Source organism: Vulpes vulpes, chromosome 13 (genome assembly GCF_048418805.1).
Source record: "Vulpes vulpes isolate BD-2025 chromosome 13, VulVul3, whole genome shotgun sequence".
NCBI lineage: Eukaryota > Metazoa > Chordata > Mammalia > Carnivora > Canidae > Vulpes > Vulpes vulpes.
The window spans coordinates 18,227,735-18,246,122 of NC_132792.1; the positions used below are offsets into that span (position 1 = coordinate 18,227,735).

The window sequence follows — 18,388 nt, forward strand, 5'->3', positions numbered from 1 at the left end:
GGAGGATCACTTTGTGCTGTACTTTTGTGGAAGTGGTGTGAAAGAGGAAAGGAAACAGTCTCTGCTCTCATTCTTCAACCAAGATCTTACCTTGTACAATCTCAAGACTCCACTCTTAAAACAGATTTAAAATTGCTGTGTTGATACATCTGTGGTCAACTGACTTTTAACAAGGATTCCAAGGCCACCCAATGAGAAAGAATAATTTTTTTCAACAAATTGTGCTGATATGATTAGAGAGCCCATGCAAAACAAGTAAACAAAAAAATAAGTTGGACCCGCACCTCATACCCTATACAAACAAAACAAAACAAAACCTCAAAATATCTTAAAGATCTAATTATAAGAGCTAAAAATTTTTACAAGAAAACGTAAGGGTAAATCTTCATGACTTTGGATTGGGCAAAGGATTCTTAGGTAGGACACCAAAAACACCAGTGGCAAAAGAAAAAATAGATACATTGGATGACATCAACATTTACAACTCTTATGCTTCAAAGACACCAGCAAGAATGTGAAAAGACAACTCACAGAATGGGATAAAATATCTGCAAAGCATATGTTTGACAATGTGTGTGCATCCAGAATATGTAAAGAACACTTAGAGCTCAATAATAAAAGGACAAATAACCCAACTTCAAAGTGGACTAATGATCTCAATAGGCCAGAGAAGATATACAAATGGTCAATAAACACATAGGAAGGTGCTAGGCATCATTGGTCATCAGGAATTGCAAATCAAAACCACAATGAGGTATCAGTTCACATCCCCTAGTTTGTTAGAATCAAAAAGTCACATAATGACAAGTTGTTTGCAAGGAAGTGGAGAAACCAGAAGCCTCAAACGCTGTTGGTGGGAATGTAAAATGGTACAGCCGCTTCAGAAAACAATCTCTCCATTCCTCAAACCACTAAACACAAAGTTACTACATGATCCAGCCATTCTCCTCACTATATGTCCAGGAGAAATGAAAACATATATCCACAGAAAATCATGCACACAAATGTTTATAGCAGCATTATTCATTATGGTCAGAAAGTAGAAACAACCCAAGTACTCATCTACTGATGAAACTGAAAATCTTATATATCTATATAATGGAATAATATTTGGCTACAAAAAGGAATAAAGTACTGATACAAGCTACCCATGCATGAACCTTGAAAACATGATAAATGAAAGAGATCAGTCACAAAAGACCATGCATTGTATCATTTCACTCATATAAGATGTTCAGAACAGAAAAAGCTATAAGGACAGAAAGTAAATTAGTGGTTGCACAGGGATAGATCAAAGAATAGGGATGTGATAGTTAAAAGTTAACGGGGTTTCTTTTTGAAATGATGAAAATGTTCTACAATTGTGGTTAAGCAGCTGCCTTCAGCTCAGGTCATGATCTCAGGGTCCTGGGACCCAGTTCCACACCCATCGGGCTCCCTACTCAGCGAGGAGTCTGCTTCTCTCTCTTCCTCTTCCCCCCCCCCACCCCGCTCGTGTGCTCTCACTTAAATAAATAAATAAAATCTTTAAAAAAATACTACGTGGGTGGTGGTGGCTTCATAAGTATGTTAAATTTGTGAAAATGTATTGAGCTGCATACTTAGGACATGTGTACTTTATGCATGTTGCACTTCAATCAATTTAAATGTGTAGTTAAACTACACATTTCAATTTGATAAAGTTAAAAATCTGGATTTTTCTTTCATTCTGGTCTGAAAGACTCTTTTGTTAGGGGCCCTGAAATTAATAAATGCTTTCTGTCAATTTGGTGTTTTTTCATTTGGTGGAACAATGTCTTGGCTTACATTCCCAGCTCTGTGTGAAGAGAGTGTAATTAAGTAGGGATGTTTTCATTTAGCAAATAAAGCAAGAAAAACAATGTAGCAACTACACCTCTTGGACTCATCTCCACATTTAAAGACAGAGCCACCTACCCAGGGGAGTTTCCACACAAAGACTCTAACGTAAGCATACTCTCCTTCCCTTAAAAACTCTCAGCCATGCCTTCCCCTGGTATCACTCTTCAAACATCCACTTCTACTTTGCTCCAATATGTGCCTCTTCTCCCAGAAGGTCCTGCCCCTCTGCTGCTCTGTGTGTGTTCTTTTTCTGCTTTGCTGCAGAATGTCTGGCATAGCCTCATTATACCCATCCCCCTTGATCCATTCACTCTAGAACTTCAAAGCTTAAAAACAAACAAGCTATTTCCTCCAGAAAAGACTGAGTTCTTGAGCTCTTCCAGATGTAAGCAAGAGTCATTGCATTCAAAGCATATTAGAAATGATACTCAATTTTTACATGTTCGCTCAAATTTAAATTTTTAATTTTTTAAAAAGATTTTAATAAATCTCATGTATTTATTCATGAGAGACACAGAGAGAGAGGCAGAGACACAGGCAGAGGGAGAAGCAGGCTCCCTGCAGGGAGCTCGATATGGAACTCGATCCCAGGACCCTGGGATCATGACCTGACCCAAAGGCAGATGCTCAATCACTGAGCCACCCAGGCATCCCTAAATTCTTAGTTTTTAATGCTAATGGTGGGAAAGTAAAAAGCCTGAACTCAGAGCAAATTTTCCAGGATTATGTTTCAGAATCTGAAGGTCAAAGCATGTTTCTTAGCCCATCTCAAATTCACTTGCCTTACCTGTAAATCAATGGTGAAAATCTCTCCCACTTAGAGGTGCAGGAAGCATTAAGTGAAATACTGTGTGAGAAATACTCAGGATGGTACCTAGAGCAGGAAGTGCTCAGTAAATGATGCTATGTTTGCCATGCTTATTCTCTGAATGTCCACACTAAGACCCTACAATGAGTAAATCCAAATAGAGTCATCTTAGATGATCAAATATAAATACTGGTTTTACTCTAATTGGAACATGCCACAGGTTAGGAAAAAGAGAAAGGGGCTAACCACTGACTTCATCCCTAAATAAGAATGACCGAGGTCCATGACCTCCAAGGGCTTCTGGTCAAGCTGGAGAGAATGAGACCAAATCACATTGGAGAGATGACTGTTCTAGTTACTGGGCTAGAACCCAGGGTGAAGCAGGAACAGAAAGGGAGCCAAATTAATCCACTACAATCCAACCACATTCCATACTTGCACAACAGTGGTGACTGAAGAACCCTGTGCCAATTCCAGCGATCACAACATGCATGGTACGTGCTCAGAGAAAACAGAGCAAATGAATTTTCCATGGATGGAGTGTGGGCAATTCTGCTGCCTGTTCACTCAAGGAGATACAAGATAACTCATTACAGTACCCAGGTGGGTCTCACTGGTGTTACCAGTTGGGGTCCCAGCAGGAGACTACAAGGATGTCCAAATGAGCTGCTCTAAGGTAGTTCATAATAAAAGAACTACTGATGCTATGTGCAGGGTTCAAGGAAATGCCAATGTAAAGCTCCCAGGCTAGCAGACTGCACTGATCGTTAACAACTCTAGGCCTGAGGATTCTGTAGCGAGGGAAGTTACCAAACCCTAAAAGAGATGGGGGAAGGAGAGGGAGCTGAGGCCTTCAACAATAGGAAGGGAACAGAGAAATAATAGCCTGACCTACTCTCCTTCTTCCTACTTAATTCCTTCTCGTGCCTTCCATGGACTGAGGCGATGGCCGTGGAGCCTGGTGATGCCCTCGGCCCATGTAGGTCAGCCTCCCGGGGCACTCAGAGGGCTGGAAACCGGAGACAGTGGATCTGGAGGATGAACAGAAATGTCGCTCGTCCAGGCTGAGAGCCTCTCCATGCTAAGTATAACTCTAGGGTAGAAAGGCACGTGTTTTTTTATGCGGTGACACAAGAATACTTTGGACCATATGCATTTTCCCTTACAGATTAGAAATATAACATCCTGTATTAGATGAGGCTCTCCGGAGTTTATCTTCGTCCTCACAACAAATCTGTAAATTACACATTTTCTTCCAATTTTATGGATGAAAAAACAGGGTCAGTAGGGTTGAATGTTTCGGTAAGAGGCAGGAGAAGAACTCTGACACATGCTTCCCTGACTCCAGAAATCTTAAATGGCTTTTTCATTTGGACCAAGTTGAAAAGTAGCAACAAAAATTGATTGGCAAAAAGAATGTTACAGAGACTTTGGTCCACAGCCCTGCAATGACACGGGGTCAGGGAAACACGGCAGAAATAATGACAGCATCAACCTCCACCATCAGTGAATCCAGTCTACTGTTGAAGCAGCAATGCGTTTACCTTTAAATCATTTCTAACTAACACCTAAAGCTAGAAATCTGTAGAGGACAAGCTAGGGCTGATGGCTTTGGACAAGGACAGCTGGCCTGGTGCCTGCTCTGCATGTTAACAAAGCTTGAGTATTACTGCTATACATTATAGGGGGATGGCACTGCCAAGGAACAGTAAGGAGAATACAATTTCCAAAACCAGACCCAAAGGCTTTCTTCAGATCCATTTAAAAATCTGGTAAGCTCCATACTGTTTTTTATCATTTAGTGCTGTTCCATTACTGCTACCACCCTGGCTCGATGTTACAGAAACTTTGCAAAGTAGGAAGTACAGACCGAAAAGTGGTTCAGATCATGGACCCTGGAGTTGGAAACCAGGGTTGGAATGGTCCTTGTGCCTTCTGGCTGTGAAGCTAAGCGATTTACTTCACCTCTCTTGCCTGGATCTCCTTATTTGCCAAAAGGAGAATAACAGTATTTATCTCATTAGCTTAGAATGAGGCTTTCATGAGACAACACATGTGAAGAGCTTAATATACAAGAGGCATCAATAATACCTCATATTTGCTGCTTTCATCATTTTATCATCAGTATCTGCAGGCTTACCCTCATCTCTTCAATTTCTCTGATCAACATCTGGCCCCAACAATATGGATGTCACCTTGCTTTGTCTTTCTCCTGCTTGTTGGCCTTCTAAGATAAGCCTGACTGCTTCCTGCTCTCCTCTTGCCAGCCTTTTTTCTTTTTTTAGTAGTTTTAAAATTTTTAATTTATTTTAGGTATTTTTAATTCTGGTCAATAAACACAGATTTTTACCATTTTAGCTATTTTTAGGATACAGTTTAATACATTCACATGATTATGCCATCATCACCCCCATCCATCTTGAGACCTTTTTCAACCTCCCAAACTGAAACCCTATACCCACAAAATAATAACTCTCTGCTCCTTCTTCCCCCAGTCTCTGGCAACCTACTCTTTATGAATTTGAGTCCTCTAGGGACCTCGCATGAGGTCCCTAGACTAGAATCATACATTTGTCCATTTATGACTGATGCTACTTAACTAGCAAAATGTCACCTGTGTTGTAGCATGTGTCAGAATTTTCTTCTTTTTTAAAGCTAAGTAGTATTTCATTGTATGAATATACCACATTTTGTTTATCCATTCATCCATCAATGGACATTGGCTACTTTGACTTTTTGTTTATTGTAAACAATGCTGCTATGAATATGTGTGTACAAATATCTGTTCAGGACCCTGATTTCAATTCCTTTGGGTACTTACTCAGAAGTGGAATTGCTGGATCATATGGTAATTATGTTTAATTTTTTGAAGACCCCTCCGTACCATTTTTCACAGTAGCTGCACGATTCCCATCAGCAATGCACAACGGTTCCAGTCTCTCCACATCTTCACCTTCACTGTGATTTATGATTTGTTTTTGTTTGCTTTGGTGATCACCAACCAGATGAGTGTGAAGTGGCTACACCACCACTTGTGTTTCCAATGGCTCTGTGTTCCCAGATGCATTTCACCACCTCTACCTCCCAGTCTCTGGGCATAACCAAATGTGCAGACCCTAGCTAGTTCTATTCCCAGAGAATGGGCCAGAACTCAGCTACCTGGACTAAACTAGCCATGAAGTTGACTCCTAGTTGACACTTCCTTGGCAGACTGAAGCTGCAGCTATTAAAAAATAAGAAAACCTTAGGACACCTGGGTGGCACAGTGATTGAGCGTCTGCCTTTGGCTCAGGTTGTGATCCTGGGTCCTGGGATCGAGCCCAACATTGGCTTGCTGCAGGGGGCCTGCTTCTTCCTCTGCATATGTCTCTGCCTTTCTCTGTGTGTCTCTCTTAAGTAAATAAATAAATAATTTTAAAAAAGAAGAAGAAAGCCAAAAAATTAGGTGAACCAGGGCTGGTTGTTTTCAACATGCATATACATTGTCTTCCATATTTCAAATTACATGTATAATGTGTACGGCAGCGTTTATATAGAGATATTATCTGAAAATATAACTGCTGTATAAAATTTTTGTTGAAACTGAAAATGATAAAATAATAAGTTTGTTTTATAGAGCCTCTCTAGTCTCTCCCTGACAGGTTAATTATTAAACATTTTAATAACCCACCAGGTGAAACACACAATTTTGCAAGACCTGCTATAAAGAAACTTTTTTTTTCTTTAAGAAAAGAAACAAAGAATAGATGGTTAGGAGCATCCAACAAGGACGAAGGTCTAGGTCAAAAGTTTCCCATGACCACATAGAGTTGTACATATAATGAAATCACTTTTTTTTTTTTTTACATTTTTGTTCTAAAATGATTTCTAAACACCTCGTGAGAAGAGATGATGGCCCTTTAAAAATAGCATGATTTTAAAACTTCTTAAACAACTAATCTCTTTTCTCAAATAAAATCTCACAAAAATCCCATTTTAAAAAATTTCATGCTTATAATACCACATTTACTTATAAAAGTTAAACAGTGAAACCTATAAGGTAGTTTTGATTAACACAAAAAAAATACAGAAGTAATAGGACTGGTGAGGATGTTTATTGCTCCCTCAATAATCAGCTACAAAATCCAATTAATTTGTGCATTTTGTGTTAGTTGCCAGGAGGCAATTCTCTGTAGGTCTTGCACATCCCTTCATATCTTGCGAGCAGAAGCACTGACAGCTTATGTTCTAAACTATCTTTTCAAGAATGTTTGCACAAAAAAAAAAAGAATGTTTGCACAATGAACAGACTTGGAAGATAGTGTCTGTCTCTGAAGCAAAAGGGCAGATTGGCTTACTGTCCTGTTTAACAAAGATCATGTCTTGCTTTGTGCTAGAGAGCAGTCTGCTTAAAGATTATTACCAAAAAAAAAAAAAAAAAAAAAAAACCAAAAAAACCCTCAGGTTCCTCAAGTTTGGGATCCTTTTCTGTAATCCAACCTTGGCAGGTGCCACCTGGCACCCATTATGCTGTTCTATGGGCAACAGTGGCTCAGAGAATTGGCTCCAGAAAATAATACTCTGGTTATTACTATTGCTGAGAGTAACAAACTCTCCTTTTGTCTCCGTCTCCTGTCTTCAGCCAGCGCCCAGGAAAAGGTGACAGGCAAACCTGTTAGCTTGCAAGTGGGGTAAAATCTCAAGATTCTTAACAGTTCTTGATATTAGTTATACAGTATCGAAATCATAACTTGTCACTCAGACAAACAATTGCCAAAGGGAACAACTTTTAACCCACTTACATTGCAATCCTAGGACATTCTTCAATTAAGCCAAGAAGACAGGAAACGTTTATTCCAAGATTCTGTGCATCACTGTTAAGCTGGACAGCCCAAGTAAACTGTGAAAGTGCTGTACATAGCCTTTAGAAAGGAATTTTATGAAAGTTTGCAAAATAATTAAAATATATTTTGAACACAAAATTTGAACAAATTTGTAGAACTCAGTATCTCCATTTGAAAAGCACTTTCATCCCAGAAATGGAACAAGGTGGGGTCAAAAGCTTGAAGACTTCGTGTTTTTTTGTTCCAGCTCCATGATTTAAAGTCACATCAGTCATTAAACCCCTCTCTAGCTCATGTTCCCCATATCTAGAGGGGGACTGATTGTGTCTACTGGGTTTAACACCCAGAGTTCACAGGGAATCAAACAAGTTAACTTTGTAAACTCTAAGAAGGAGAGACAAGGTAAACCTCTGGCTACTGTTGTTTGCCATTAAAAGCAAGTTCTCTGTAGCTCTTTCATGGAACCAGCTTAGCAGCTCACAGCAATCACAGCATGCAGAGTCCTTTGTTCATTCAACAAATATTTATTGTGCCAGGCACTGGGAGGGAACAGGAAAAAGATCCCAGGGGCACATGGTAGAGAAACTTCTGATAAGATAAAACACACAAAAGGGCTTTTCCCCTTTGGATATAGTTTCTCCCTTATATTTCCCTTCCGTCCTATGGAGGAGAGAATATAAAGGAAGAAGTTGGAACGCAACAGAGATATAATGGCATACAGGCATTTTAAAGCAATGCTTCAATCAAGCTTATGGTCCTAAGCGAACTAAATAGACTATTATTAGTGTCTGAAGAGAGAAACGCTCGCTGCTGAGAAAACCAAAAGGCCCTTTAGGTCAAACACTAAACTAATGTCTGTATGAACCAGACCTGGAAGGAACCTACCTCCATGCTAACCCTAAGGTTAAATTAGAACTGAGAAGTCTCCTCCAGATCTCATAATGAAATCAGGGTTAGTTAAAAATGTGCTTTTCAACTATCAGTTTTCATAAAAAAAAGAAAAAAAATTAGTCCAAATTGTGCCTCAAACTCATTCTCTTTTATAGCTACCTCCATTTATCAGCATATGCAGCACTTGATAATCCTGAGTTTAACTTGTATTAAAGAGATCTATTTTGCTAATTGTAGAATGATAATCAAATTTTACAGTTTGAGGGATGCCTGGGTGGCTCAGAGGTTGAGCATCTGCCTTTGGCTGAAGGCGTGATCCCGGGGTCCTGGGATCGAGTCCTGCATCGGGCTCCCTGCATGGAACCTGCTTCTCCCTCTGCCTATGTCTCTGCCTCTCTCTGCGTGCCTCTCATGAATAAATAAAATATTTTTTAAAAATGTTATAGTTTGGAATATGTACCTGAAATATCTTCTACCATGTGACAGCAGCATACACAGATTCCACCTTGTTCTTCTAAGTCATGGATATTTATCCTGCTCATGCAGGTTTCATTTGAAAAGTAAAAATTGTACCACCTGGGAGAATGTGAGTAACATTCACATGTTGTGTGTCTGGGGTGCTTGGACCCATGCAAAATTGAGTAGGAAACGGTAAGTGCCTCCTGGAGAGATGACATGCCTTCTTCTAGGTACCTTCAGGCCACAGTGAAGGCTTGATGAAAGCTTGTTGATGGAAGTGCATCATGTCCTGAATGTGCTCAGATGAACTGCTCAAAATGACAAAGTCTGGGCATTGAATCAGGGGCGCACATCCTCTTTCTCACTCTTCCTTCCAGCTGGCAGCAGGAGATGAGCAACAGGATATGCTCATACTCTGAGGTAGGCCCTGTCCTGTGTGCTTATTCATCACGTTCGTTTAGTCCCCACGAGAAATCTAAAAGTCAGTATGTTCATATAGGAGGGCAATTGCAGGCACAGAGAGGTGAAGACACTTGCCAAGAAGGCACAGAGCCAGGATTCACACCCAGGCAGCTTGGCTCCTGGACTCTTCTATGGTAGGCTAAATGATAATAGGTATCATTTATTTATATTATGATTTACTACTCTAATAGCAGCGGCTAATATTTCTTGGGTTCTTACTCTTTGCCAAGTGCTGTGCTTAGCAATGTACAGACTGTAAAATCCAACAGTCTTCCCAAGTGAGACCCAGCCTTACCTCCATTTATGACTACAGATCAGTGGGGTTGAGCAGCTGGCTCAAGGTCGCAGAGCAAGCCATTTGGGAGGGTGGGATTGGAGAGCAGTGACTGAAAACCACACCCACTGTCACTCACTATGCAGTGGACTCCTGTCACCACGGACTCCTGTCACCACGTCTCTTGTAACCTTCCTCATGGTGGGACACACTGAAAGGGCTGAGCTTTTGCCCCTCACCCAGTATTTGTTTGAGCACCTCTGAGTTAAATTAACTGGAGTGACATGGTCCTTAAGAGGCAGTAGAGTCACTGAATTTTCATTTTGAAATATAGCTTTGTCCTACAAGCTAGCTGACTGAGAAACACCTCTACAGGTTAGAAAGCCAAGGTTCCCCAAAATCAGCCTGGTTCAGCAAAACCCCGGACAGAAACCACTTGGTTTCACAAAGTTCTATTAATAACACAGAATAAACAAGCAAGAGGAAAGCAAAAAGGAAATATTGACCAGACAGACAGCCACCCAGAGCTGCTGGGAGGGTGTGGGGAACAGAAGGTTGCACACCTGCCACCCTGAGTTCAGGTGTCTCCTCTGTCCTTCTCATGCAGTTTCACCATCATACAGAATTGACTTTATTGCCTCAGGTCCTAGATGCTCCTTCTGAAAACAGGGTAATCATGTAATCTTCCATTTATTTTATATTGTGTTTTATACTGTTATTTACTACACTATTATTTCTATTATTTTTTACTATTCTATTATTACTCTATTAAGAGAATTCACCTAAATAATCTAGAAGTGCTTTGAGGAGCTTAATTTACAAATAAAAGACATTTGTTTTTTTTTATCACATTTCATAGAATATCATGAGGTTTATCTCTCTCTCTCTCTCTCTCTCTCTCTTTTAATTACAATACCATTGACTATATTCCCTATGTTCTTTCGTCTCTAATCTATAGGTAGATTTATCTTGAAGGAAATCACTCTACTCTCCTTTTCCAATGTCTTCTCGGAATGTTTTCAGTCACTTTTTACAGAAATTCCATACTCAGATATTTTACAAACCCCATGTTACATGTTAAGATAAACTACATCTTGAAAAAACATTGATTTCATTAATTTGATGTCCATAAAAATAAGTAATGATACATCTTTCCTAATAATAAATTTTTTTTCTAAAATTTATCAATAGCCTAATAGCAACAAATTTGGGGCTTAGGGGATGCCAAGGTGGCTCAGTGGTTAAGCATCTGCCTTCAACTCAGGGCATGATCCTGGGGTCTCGGGATTAAGTCCTATATCAGGTTCCCCGCAGGGAGCCTGCTTTTCCCTCTGCCTATGTCTCTGCCTCTCTCTATCTCTCATGAACAAATAAATAAAATCTTTGGGAGGAAAAAAAATCTTGGGCTTTGGGCTTCTGGGTTAAAATCCCAGATATTTTTATTAGTGAAGTGAACTTGGGTAAGAACTTGAATTTCTCCCTACCACATTTCCTCATCCATTAAATGGGTACAATTGATCTAAATCAGGGTTTGTTATGATGGTCAAATAAATGGGCTAGTCAGGATGTCTACATAGTTATTAACCAACCAATGTTATTGATTGTTATTATTTTAAAAGGAACATATATTTTGCAAAGCCTTCTTTCACAAATGTTAGAGGTATCCTAAACAACTGTTCTGTCAAAAACAAAAATATATATATACATATATTTATGGAAAAAATCAATATTAAAATAAAATTCTTGAAAAGATGAGCTATGAACAAAACTATTTACTTCTTCATATTATTTTTGAAAGTATACAAAGCTTACAGAATAATAGTACATGTTGAGATTCATGGAAAGTATATCCAGGGAAACATGGAAAATACAATAAAAATGATTAGGTAAATATACATGCTAAATGAAAGTGATCAAGTAGGTACACTGAGCCATCATTCCAAAGGCCCCAAAGTTTGTTCCACATATGTTCCAGCAACCAAGAGTAGGGCCAGGAATGAGAGGTGGCAACTAGTTCATGCAAGGTTAAGTACTGATTAAATTACTGTTCCTAGTACTAATTTCACAAGCAGTTTGAAGAAATAAGCTTACTTGGAAATTGATATACTGAATACTAATGACTGGAAAGCTAAGTGCACACAGAAAAAAAGACAGCAATATTGATCCATGAAAATGACACATATGTTTTTAACATTGAATTTTATAGTTTGAAAGGACTGTCATGGTGATCTAAATATATAACACCTGCTAGGTGCTAATTTCCAAAAAGAGCTAAGAAAGTAAAAGAAAACAGTAACAATGGTAGATTATTAATTATAGGAAACAAACCGAGGGTCACTGAAGAGGAAGGGGGTAGCGGGATGGGGTAACTGGGTGATGGGCATTAAGAAGGGCACGTGATGGACTGAACACTGGGTGTTATATAAGACTGAGGAATCACTGACTTCTACTTGAAACTAATAATACATTATATGTTAATTAAATTTAAATAAATATATTTTAAAAACAGCAACAAAACATATACACACACTCAGATACACAAATGGAGTTGCTCATGGATCCCTTCCATTCAAATTCATGTGAGCTAGGAGATGAGGGATTTTCTGCACTTGGGTATAGAAAGCAAGTGATGGGAGAAGTAACACATAGAGGGCCTAAAGCTGGACAATACCAGCTTCAGGTGGTCATCACTACCAGACTCATAACTAAAATGGCTATCATCTCTGGGACTGACAATGTACCATAGTTATCAAGCTAAATATTTAAGTATTTGACACATTTATTCTTTTAATTCCCACAGCAGCACTGAACACCTAGGAGGTAGGTACCATCACCACTCCTATGTCATAACAGAGGACACTGAGGTTTACAGAGGTAAGGTCACAGGGCTAGAACCAAACATATGTGGCTCTTAACCATCATGCTACTTAATCTGACGTCCCCTTCCCGACCCACCTCCCCATGCACCAACCCACCCGTCACAGAGTAGGCTCTTTTGTGTGATAAATACTGATTTTCAACTCCCTCAAGCCTTGAAAGGCAGCCAGAGTTAAGGAGGGGTGTCATGCTCCTGCACTCCTTTCTCTAATGGCTGTCCTGGAAAAAACCAAGAGAGGTGGGATGTAAAAGAGACCACAGGAACAGCAGTTCAGCTCAGAGACAGACCACTGGGGAGATCTGAAACCCAGCAACTGAATGTTCCTGGACCACAGTGCATTCCTCTCTTCAAAGAGCTGAGAGATTATTCTTCTTAGGCCATCCAGCTATCTGAAGTTCTCTCACTACTCATCTCTTGACCTGAATGTGAACTTTCCCTGTACTTGACACTACTCCTCCAGCCACTTACAAGACTCAACCTCCAAGTTATACAACAGTATTCAAAAGAGAAAACAGGCAACTGCATTACTTGATGGCAAACATCAAGCTCCAACCTTTTATTTCTGGAGTTTTGTTAAATAGACTTAAATATAGAAAATAAATATTTAAATATTTTCTATTTAAATAAATCCTTTATTAAGAATCTTACGAAATCAACTTAATTTCTGGCAAAGAAAAAAGCAAATGAGTGATCGAGTTTTCCCATATTAAAAGGAACAGTTATGTAACCATCCCACATGGAAGAGCCAGGCTGAAGTCAGAATGATAAAAGACCAAAATAGCCCTGCTTCTCTCCACAAGTTAAGATCACAGTGGGGGATTTCATGGGTGACATACTTCTCATACAGCCTCTGTCCCCTCATGAAGGCCTTCACTTCATTGTCCAACGGGAAGGTACCGTCGTCTTTTCTAAAACGGTAGAAGAGTTTGACATCCTTGAACTCCTTATGCTCATCACACACTGAAACACAATATACACAGAGAGGCAAATAAGAAAAAAAACTTATTTAATTCCTCAAATGAAGTAAGATGTTAATTAAGACTTGTTTTACTACCTAATTTCCGAAGCACCCTACTGTCAGGTTTAATACATGTATTTAGCACAATACCTGGAATAGAGGAAGTGCTCAGTAATATTAGCCATCATCATCATCATCACCATCATCATTATCTAGTAAAAGGGTCACAAATTTTAATGTATCATTCATGCCACAAACTCTTCTTGAGCATAGTGGGGCAGGCATCAGCCTCAAAAGAATTTGAAGTCTAGTGAGATAATGAGAAACATCAACATGTAATTAACATATGGTGCAAGGGGGCCATGAAAAAAGGTGAGGGGATACTGCAGTGAGAGATCAAAGAAGGAGTAACCAGAACCCCAGTAACCTTGCTGCAGGGAATGGACACTTCTCTGAAGAGCTTGCATGTAGGCAGACAGCTGAAGAATGGTAAGAAATGGGCAAAAGTGAAGAGAAAGGAAATTCCAGCCCAAAAGAACAACAACATGTGTTGGTCAGGGTTAGAGATTTCAAGGAATGTTCATCAACATTCATGGAACCATGGAGAGCAACAGAAAAACTTGGAAAACCCCTTAAATGTCTAGCAGCAGGAGAATGGGTACTTCTATGATGGCATAATTATCTATGGCATACATAGCAGCGGAAATAAGCAAACGAGATATGCCATCAACAGGGGTGGATCTCACAAATGGTGTGATGATCAAGTTGTAAAGGAATAAACATGCATTTTTATAATGATTTAAAGTGCTTAAAACAATATGATACCTTGCTAAGAGATGCATAAACAGAAAGGAAAAGGTATGAAGAAGTAACCGGAAATAAACCCAAATGCCTCTTGGAGGAAGAAGGGGAATGTCACTGGAGAGAGTTGCACAGGAGACCAAGGGTTTTATTTCTTAAACGGGTAGGTTCAGGGGATGCCTGGGTGGTTCAGTGGTTGAGCATCTGCCTTTGGCTCAGGTTGTGATCCTGGGGTCCTGGGATCGAGTCCCACATCAGGTTCCCCTCAGGGAGCCTGCTTCTCCTTCTGCCTCCTTCTCTGTGTCTCTCATAAATAAATAAATAAAATCTTTTTAAAAAGATGAGTAGGTTCAGATCTGGAGTAGAAGACATGGTCCTTGGTTTCTTCCCAAGTCACCTTGGCCACCCTACTCACCGTGATGAATGATGCCCCGGTCTGCTAACTTCTGCATGAGTTTGATTGCTGTCTCTCTGTCAGAAGCCTCTTTGTGCTCAATCAGCCAGTCAATCAGTTCTTTTGCGACAAAGCAGTTTGGGTAGGTTTTGAGATGATGTCGCCTATCTTTAATAACTTTTTCTTCATGCAGCCTGAGCCTGGAAAGAAAATTTGGCAATCACTTTAGAATTTTTCAATGACAACACAAATCATTAAGTTAATCCCAGAGCTCAGGAAATGCATCAGGGTGCCACTCACATATCTGTGTGTCAGTAGGGGGTTTCTACACTGTCAGAGTCCAGAGGCCCAGGAAATGATTCTACCCCCCAAATCTACAGAGGATACAGGAAAATTGGAGGGAAAACAACCATGGACAAATTACAGCTCTCCTACCACTGGGGAGACTGAGAAAGTCTTTCTCACCCCTGCTCTGGTTAATGTCTTCTCTTTATCCCTCCGCCAAGGGGCTTATGCCTTCAACCAAACAACAAACTCTAAAAACTTGCTGCAACCAAGTAGTTCCTCTTCATTACAGATTCCTTAGGGCCCACTACATCTGCATTTATGCATTTATGTAACAGATATGGATGAGTGTCAACCATCTGCCCATTAAGTATTTCCAAGCATTAGAGACCTATGTAGGGAAGTAACGCAAAGGTCCTGGCCTTTGCCTGTTCCTCTTTCTATAGGGGCAACAGCTAATCCTTTGGTGAGGCTTACTAGGTTCCAGGTGCTGATTTCTGAGCACATTCTATAGACATTTGCAGCAACCTCATAAAAAATTATTATCATCTCCACTTTTTTTTTTATAGCAGAAAGAACCAAGGCCTCAAAGAGATTAAATGACTTGTCACACAGCTAACAAGCGATGAAAATTAAATTTGCACCTGATGGTCTCATTTCAGAGTCTGACTTTCCAACTGCCACATCGTGCTGCCTCTAGCCAGAGAGAGATAAACAAAATATCCGGGAGAGATGGATTAAAGCTGTTGGATAAACACAAATTTATTTACATACTGATGGATTAGCATGGAGAAAAGTGGTTGACACAGAGCCTTCCCCTACTCCCTTCAGAACTCAGTGACTTTTTTTCCCAAAGAGTTTTAAACTTGCCTTTAAAAATTTTTTCCCCATTTGTTTTTCCTTCCTTTATCAGCCTGCATTGACTTTTTAATTCTCAAGAGTTTGAATTGGGTGAAACACAAGGTCAGCTTTCTTCCTGCTTCGCCCACATGGTCCTATGCTCCTAACCTCATATTCTCAACATCATTGAGAAATAGGAGTGCCACATGAGTAAATAACACAATTTCTGTGTGAGCAAGGCAAGTGGCTGTTTATTTCTTCCTCTGTTAAATGGAGACAATTATGCTCACCCTATCCTTGGCCATGTTGACACTGGGTAACAAAATATCTATATGGCATTGGCACCCAGCACAGTGCCTGGCACATAATAGGCCCCAACCTCCTTTCTTCCATTCCCTAAGGAAGGAACTAGACTATACTTTTGCCTGCTCTTTGAACAGAGTTCACCTAATGAAATTTAATGGTGATAGCCATGAAACCCACAGGGGTTGTAAGTGTAGGTTGGGAGCATACTGGGCTGGGGTTCTGAAGCTTAGATCTCTTCCTTGCAGATCACTCTTAGAGGCTGAAGTGTCTTTCCCTTAAATTCACATATTGAGGCCCTAACCCCTGGTAATTCAGAATGTGACTATATTTGGAGATAGGGTATTTTAAAAAGTAATGAAATTAAAATGAAGTCACGAGAATGGCCCTAATCTAATGACTAGTGTCCTTATAAGGAGAGGAGATTAGGACATACTCATGTACAGAGAGAAGACCATGTGAAGACACATAGAGAAGGTGGCTACCTACAAGCCAAGGAGCTAGGCCTCAGACAAACCAACTCTGCCAACACCTTGATCTCAGATTTTCAGCCCCAGGAACTCTTAGAAAGTACATTTCATTTCAAGCCACTCTGTCTATGAGACTGTATAACGGCAGTCTGAGCTAAGACAACCAGGAAGTGCTAAAGACCGGAGGCACCTGAAAAGTCTGGAGATAAAGTGCTCATCTGGGATATCAACGGGGAGAAGGGAGAAGAGGATAGAAAAAAGAATCCTGACACCTGTAAACTGCATAGAAAGAAAAAAACAATTTTAATTGCATTCCTACTATATGCCCAGTATCATACTAAGCATTTGCACATATGCTGACTTAAGGTGCATCCCCCCAAGTTCATATATCAAAATACTAAACCCTAAATTTCAGTTATTAAGGCAATCAGGAACACAAGACTAGAAATATGATCTCTTGGCTCTCATCCTGACACCGCCAGTAATTCCAAATGATCAAAACTCTGAGCACCAGAATCTTCCCTGATAAAATGGGGATAATTATATCCATGCTGATTACTTCATCTCATATTTGCAAAGTTCATTAATAAAGTAAGCATTTGAGCCCTTACTCTGTGCTAGACACTGTTTTAACTGCTTTACTGATCAATCCTCATGACAGCTCCCTGACGCAGGTAACGTTAAAACCACAATACCAATGTAGAGTTGGAATTATTAATAAAAAAATAAATGAAGCCTAATAAAAAAAAAAAACACGTTCACATAGGCGTGCTAAAGTCTCACATGAATCCTTCTAATTAATTCAGTGACAATGACACTGGGTAATTTGTTTAACATGCTCAAAGTGTCAGAATGCAAAACATTAATTCTTAGACATGATGTCTGTCAGAAATCCAAGAATAATGAAGCCCAATTTATTTAGAAATTGAAACATGGAACAAGCTACCATATAATTTGGTGGAGGAGGAATATATTATGAGCCAAAAGAGGAGTTTTAACTCCTATAAACTTTCCAACTTTAAAAAAATTATTACGTAATGTTTATCTTTTAAATACTACAGAATAGAACCTTTCGGTTACTATCCTGTCATGAACCCAAGCGTGGTGCTAATTCTTGAGCATTCTTGATTCCCACTGATTCCTACCCTGCACAGAGGGGAGAAGCACTAGACTCTCCCTTCATCTCTACCACAGCCTCGTATATTTCCATGTTTAGAAAACTGAGCAGTCAACTGATGGAGGGGAAAGAACTCTGGATCCCAGAGATACTGATTGTTCTAGACACGTTATTGTGGTTAAAAATGTTCAGTAGTGGTGCTGCCATTTTTTTAATTTCATAGAAACACAGAATTCTAAAAATGAGCATTAAAAATTGCACCTTCCTGAAAAACCAACCCAATAAAAAGATAAGAATTTTTACACTGCAAACCAAGAGTTTCTGCCCAGCACTGTGGGCACCTAATTTTTGCTGAACAAATGAATGTCCAAGCACACTATAGAAATGATGCCATTTTCTCTTTTTTTTTTTTATTGGAGTTCAATTTGCCAACATATAGCATAATACCCAGTGCTCATCCCATCAAGTGCCCCCCTCAGGGCCCGTCACCCAGTCATCCCAACCCCCCACCCACCTCCTCTTCCACCACGCCTTGTTCGTTTCCCAGAGTTAGGAGTCTCTCATGTTCTGTCTCCCTTTTCTGATATTTCCTACTCATTTTTTCTCCTTTCCCCATTATTCCCTTTCACTATTTTTTATATTCCCCAAGTGAATGAGATCATATAATGTTTGTCCTTCTCCTACTGACTTACTTCACCCAGCATAATACCCTCCAGTTCCATCCATGTCGAAGCAAATGGTGGGTATTTGTCGTTTCTAATGGCT

General features: G+C 39.7%; 1 protein-coding gene across 1 annotated transcript in view; it reads right to left on the bottom strand.

Annotated features, from left to right (window-relative positions):
• Nucleotides 1–18,388, bottom strand: part of DEPTOR (DEP domain containing MTOR interacting protein) — a 132,179-nt gene that overhangs the window by 74,712 nt on the left and 39,079 nt on the right. Inside the window, exons 2-3 of the mRNA XM_072734019.1 lie at nt 14,630–14,808; nt 13,292–13,415 (exon numbers count right to left, since the gene is read on the bottom strand). Of these exons, the coding sequence (XP_072590120.1) occupies nt 13,292–13,415; nt 14,630–14,808 (303 nt within the window). The remainder of the gene's footprint in view (nt 1–13,291; nt 13,416–14,629; nt 14,809–18,388) is intronic.